At 35.9% G+C, this 6000-nt stretch overlaps 1 protein-coding gene across 1 annotated transcript in view; it reads right to left on the bottom strand.

Annotated features, from left to right (window-relative positions):
• Positions 1-350: 350 nt before the first annotated feature.
• Positions 351-6000, bottom strand: part of NKAIN3 (Na+/K+ transporting ATPase interacting 3) — a 181577-nt gene continuing 175927 nt past the window's right edge. Inside the window, exons 6-7 of the mRNA XM_008644978.2 lie at positions 5108-5191; positions 351-1441 (exon numbers count right to left, since the gene is read on the bottom strand). Coding sequence (XP_008643200.1) covers positions 1428-1441; positions 5108-5191 — 98 coding nt within the window. The 3' untranslated portion in view covers positions 351-1427. The remainder of the gene's footprint in view (positions 1442-5107; positions 5192-6000) is intronic.

Here is a 6000-nt window from a genome sequence, read left to right as displayed (position 1 = left end):
TAGGGTTAGGGTTAGGGTTGGGTTAGGGTTAGGGTTAGGGCTAGGGTTAGGGTTAGGTTAGGGTTTACGTTAGTGTTAGGGTTAGGGTTTAGGTTAGGGTTAGGTTTGTTGTTTCGATCAGCTGAAGCCTTCTTAGGGTATCTGTGGAGGAACTTCATGGGCATCTGTTCAGCCTCTGGTGTGGAGGTAGAGAAACACATTCCAGAAGGAACAGCCTTCCTGGCTGTCCCACCAATTAAATGATAAAGCAAGAAAAGTGCAAAACCACAAACAGCCTCAAAACCCTCATGATGTTTCTGCTCAATGTTGAGGCACATAGGCTCTGCGGAGAGACGTGACTCTCTGGGGCATTCAAATCTACTCAGCACTTTATATGGTAACTAAGATGAAAGAAACAAAGTGTTCTGTTAAAAAGACTCCCAGCTCTCCAGAGAAAATAGCTTTGTGTATCACTTTATGCTAGTGGTGACACAATAGAAAACAAAATACCACAGTTACATACATGTTCTTTGTCTAGAAGTATTTACAAATAACTTTACAAATTTTTACACACATTTTTCAGTTTTGCTTGTTTACTTTTAAATTAAGAGAAAAATTAGTCCCCAGAGGCTTCTAAGGCTTCAGTTGGTGCCTTGTACTGTACATTCATGCTTGGCTTCTTCCTGGGAGAAGGGAGGAAAGGAGTTTAAAAATGTGCAAATCACAGACATCTAAACAGCCCTAGGTTCCTAGAGACCGACATCCATTGAGCAGTTTTCCTACTTCTCTTCAAATCACAGACAGCTACTTGTGATGGACTTGGGGCAAAGGAGATTAGGAAAGGAGAAGTCATATATGAATTGCAATAATTAGGTGAGTACATTAGTGTTTGCACATCTGGGTAAGAAGAGTCATAGATCAGTCCCTACTGCATTCAGCAGTTCAAACAATGCAAGGAGTGGACATTGTGAATTCTAAATACAGCATTGAAATGATCACTTGTACACTGCTAGGGTTTGACTCCTGCTGCATATTTTGGAGTCAAAATTACTGTTTACTGACACAATCTTGTCCAGGCACAGTATGATCCTCTCAGTCAAAAAATACTGTTTTTTTGAGAAAGACGCACCCTCCTTCTAGTTTTCACAGGTTGTTTTCTTTTCATGCCTCAACACTAAACATTGTAAAAATATTGAAATTAAAAAAGAAAAGAATTTACAATTTACAAGTGTCCATATAAGTAAATTATTTAAAAATTCAATATCATCTACAAGGATCTACGAAATAACAACTCTGATAATGACACTGAGCCTGTGGGAAGAACAATCCACATGCCGTGAGGAACGGATGTGGTGGGCTTCTTCCAGAACGATGAGTCACAAGGTTGGTCTTTTCTTCTAAAATCTGTTTCTTCAGCTACAGCAGCAGAAGTCTTGAGTCCATGTTCATTACTTACTTCGACCTAAAAAGCAGGATATATGAATTACTTACAAATGAAAACCTGTTTTGTTTATCTTCTAATTTGTAACCTGTAAATTCATACCAGCTGACAGGTTAGTAACTAATAAACAAGTAGATAAATCTCATGTGATCACTAACTTCCTCTGCTGTAAGGCTCATCTACATAGTCAAGAATGAATGGCTGGGTACAAAGCAGTAGCTTTGTGCTATGCATACCACAAAAAGCAAAAAACTTTTGGGAGAAGTCCCATATCTGGTAAAACATATCTGAAGCTCACACAACTATAGATTCATTTTAGCATAATATAATTCAACAGTGCAAGACATATTTTCACTCAGTTATAAAATCCTGACATGATCTGATTACAAACATGAGCATCTGAGCTGGACTTACACTATTTATAGTCCCCACCATAGTGACACACCTGCTGAATCTGTGTGTTCTCACATGACTCTCTGTAAACCATTCTTACTTTTGCAATTTTGGAAAATCTATGTTGGTCTTTCAGAGCAATTTTAAGACGGATAAGGTCTCAGGAGAAGATAGAAACAGGACAGGATCACACAGATCCACACGGAGTGGTGACCTTTCCACTGGCACAGTTTCTGATACAGTGGATCAGTTCCACAAGCACAAGTTAGCATGTTCTTAAAAAGGCTATGGACATCCCTAATCGGAATTAGGGATTCAGTGTCTGTCCAGATAGACTTGCTCAAAGCTGTAGTAGTTTTATTTTATTTTATTTTATTTTATTTTATTTTATTTTATTTTATTTTACTATTATTACTACTATTACAATTATAATTTTCATTATTAGTACATTTTTCTTATTACAGCATAATTATTATACTATCTTACTAACATATATTATAATATCATTAGTATTAGTACTAATAACCTCTAATGCAAGCCAAAATGTAGCTTCTTATTTTTTCCTTCTAGCCATCATCCTCCTCTTTTTTCCACATATCAGTACAAGAAGGAATTTTAAATATTACTGAGTGACCTGGCTGTTGATATTGTGATTCAAACAGGCCCAACAGTTTTCTTTACAGTCCATGTGCTCTAGTCCCAAAAAGAGCACAATAATTTTTTTTTTGCTCTCCCTGTTGACTCCTGCCTTACACACATCTTAATTGAAACTGGCTGAGGGCAAAGATCCTGCTTCTCCTTGCCCTGTAGCCTAATGGAATTACAGGCAGAACAAAGAGCAAACAGGCAAGCCATGATCATTCATATTTGGATTAAAAATTGTTCCCCACAGGAACAAGTTCAAATTTAACTTCTTCTCAGAGATGAGGAGGAAAACTAATCGTAGTCTTGCTAATCGTTAATAATTATGGCAGCACTAAGCAGGCACTATACTGAATGTGAGCACTTGATAAAACCAGACTGTCTTCTGCATAGTTTGGATGAGACCATAGTCTCATGGTATTTTCAGTGGGCTGTGTTTAGGTAATTTATGAATGAAATAAGGGAAATAAAAGGGATGAGAAAAAGGGAAATATAGCCAAGCTTTCATCTATAAAGTAACATTTATAAAGGCTTTTAATGTATTTTTACAAGCATTATTCATGTTCAGTTCTAAGAGAATTCTAACTCTCAGAAATGGAGTTTTGCACAGCCTGGACATCAGAAGTCACATTTTTTAGGGATACTAAGAATTTTCAGACTGTATACAACTGATACAGATAGCAATTAGTTTATCAAAAGAAGTCAAGAAGGCTAATGTGCTGCAGAGAGATAAGCACCTGCAAAGTTCTGGCACAATCCACTAACCAAATTATTCCCAGCAATTTGGCTTTTAATTCAGACTTTGATCACTGACAGTTAATTTACCTCCCATCTTAGATAAATCTAAGCTATATCTTTCATACAACCAAAACACCAATAAAGAAGGAAACCCAGTATAATTTCTCTCCCAGTTTTATACTCCTTGAAGCAATAAAGAGGCCAGAGAGGGTCCTCACATCAGTACAAAGATACACATACATAGGAAATGGGAAGATTACACTTACTCTCCAGAACTGTAAGATCACCAACAACCCCAAAATCCCTTGAGCTACTTATTGAAAATCTGCTATCAAAGAGCAAATTATCAGATGCTGTGACTTTTCTACTGCAAAACAAATGAATATACTTTGCAGGAATGTATTTGTAAGTATTTTGTGAATATGTCTTTTATCCTATTCTTTAATTATAGTAAGTTTGCTAAGAAAGTACTAAATATTTATGCACTTGATGCTTAAAACTAATCTGAATGCAGGTTTAGAGATTAAGATCTTTCATGTAGAGGTGCAAATGTTGTAGGTGTGGCCTTCTTGCTCCTGAATATCGATTTAACTTCAGCAGCTTATTCAGGAGGTTCAAACCCCCATTTTGCAGTCATCTTTGCACCACCACAATCTTTCTGACAGAAAATGCAGCAAAATAGACATTTAATGAAATATTACTAAAGAAATGTGGACTTCAATGTAGAGCATGTACTTTAGTCAAAAGTCAGAAGGTTCATAGTTTCATTTAGTTGTCTTAATGTGTTATTTGTTCCTGTTCTAGCATACACCATAATTTTGGGCCTTTATAATTCTATAATATTTGGGTATTTTTTTAGTAAAAATTTGTGACTGTTTATTTCTACAAATTGAAAGCTGCATCATGAATAAAATTTATTTAAAAGACTGGAAAAAGCTAATAAAGTCACAAAGTTAAGGTGTCAATTCCAACCCCAAATATATTTTTTGCAATTTTCCACTTTAAATTAAAACTCCTAGCACATGCACACATGCATACACCAGGAAAAACCTTCAACCCCTTCTAATTCTGTTAACTGATAAGTAAAATACAGTAAGTCATTAAATTAGTTTCAGTCAATTAGCTGTACGTGCATTTCATGTTGCATTTAAGAGGCATCAAAGGCAAATTTAAAGACAGAAAGCAACACCACAACAAGTTCCAGCCATAAAGAATTTTGAAATTAACAACTTCTGGTTTACCAATAATACTTCAAAAAATCATCTATTTGAAGTTATATGAGCTTCTGCTAAAATACATATACTAGTAATGTCTCCCCATACCCTAATTTGTTCCAAATAAAAATAACAGATATGCATTCAAACTTATTAGGTAGCAAAGCAGGAAGAGTCTATGAAAATGTGATTTTCATAGAGCAAGCAAATAAGTGATGACAAAGAGAAAATGAACTTCCAGGGAAACTCTACAGATAGTTAGATTTTAAGCTGACAAGCAATTTTTCAGAAAAACCTTTTCTTTCAGTAGCTAGACAAATGTAAAAACTTCTGCTTTTCTAGAAATGAGTTAATCTCATTAAGGTTTCTGCAGCAGCAGAAGTGACAAACCAGCTCTTTTCTTGCTAAAAGTTCAGCAAGGAAGCAATTCCATCCTTCAGTGAGAGCCTCTCCTTGCGTTAAGATGAGGCGCGATGTAGCAGACATGGTGATACCTCCTAATCCTTGCTGTAGCGGATATGCCATCAATGACAAAGTGTCCTTACTCGAATGTTTTATGTGGATTAATTTTTAATTAAGTTCTAATTAAAATATAATTAAATTATCAGTAATCTGATGCCCAAATTATTTTAGGAGAAGGTTAGCTTTCAGTTCAGGTCAGTTAGAAGGATTAATGTGGTCCGTGGGACCAGAACCTTACCTACAGGCTTTACAGGCTTTAACTCAACATGTTCCTGGGGGGGCTGACGGTAGGAGTATGTGTCAAGTCCGCCTATGAAATCAACTGAAAATACAACAGTTCCAGAAATGAACAAATGGAAATGAAAATATGTCAACTGAAAAAGAAATGTGGACAAATTATGTTAAAAAAAAAATAATAAGTGCATGCACACGTTTGCATACAAGAAATAAACCAAGTAGATAAAGATGCTGTGGAAACTGCTTATAGAAGGGTCCATGCTCTGTGTTCCTTGGGGTCTATTTATCCCCATGCTCAGAAAGACAGGCAGCAGTTGGATGAGCAGACATTCACACTTCTGCCAGTGTGTGTGCAAAAGGAGCGTTCATGGATGTGCAGAGCATGTAAAGAGAAACCACTATGGGGTAAAACAGCTGATTCTCTTTAGTGCAATCTCAGCCTATAAATATCTATAGACATAGATATAGATATAGATATAATGTATTTAGTAATTCCCCTGGACTCCTTTATAAGTGTTTAGAAATTCAGGTAATGAAAATAGTATAGTTGTGAACCTAATTTCACCTAAACTCTTCAGGCTCAATAAACTTGCAGGAAAGCATCAACAAAAACCAAAGGCATGAGAGCTGAGTTAAGAATAAAGAAGTGATAACTAAATGTGAAAAAGCAGCAGCATCTTCTCTGGATGAACTTGTGGGGTCAGGACACCTTTTCAGAATCCTACTTTCCATGTAGAAATAATGTACTCTTGAGAAGTTTTTAGTTCCTTCTACGGAGATAATGATTTTTAAAAAAGACATTTTAGTCTGAGTCTTGTATTTTACTATTTTGGTAAGATTTTAAGCAGCTCCAAAAGGCCACAATTTCAAGCTATCCTAGAAATCATAAAAGTA

Source organism: Corvus brachyrhynchos, unplaced genomic scaffold (assembly GCF_000691975.1).
Source record: "Corvus brachyrhynchos isolate BGI_N302 unplaced genomic scaffold, ASM69197v1 scaffold60, whole genome shotgun sequence".
Taxonomy (NCBI): Eukaryota; Metazoa; Chordata; class Aves; order Passeriformes; family Corvidae; genus Corvus; species Corvus brachyrhynchos.
Note: the sequence above shows the minus strand (reverse complement) of the source record. Positions and strands in the feature narration are given on the sequence as shown.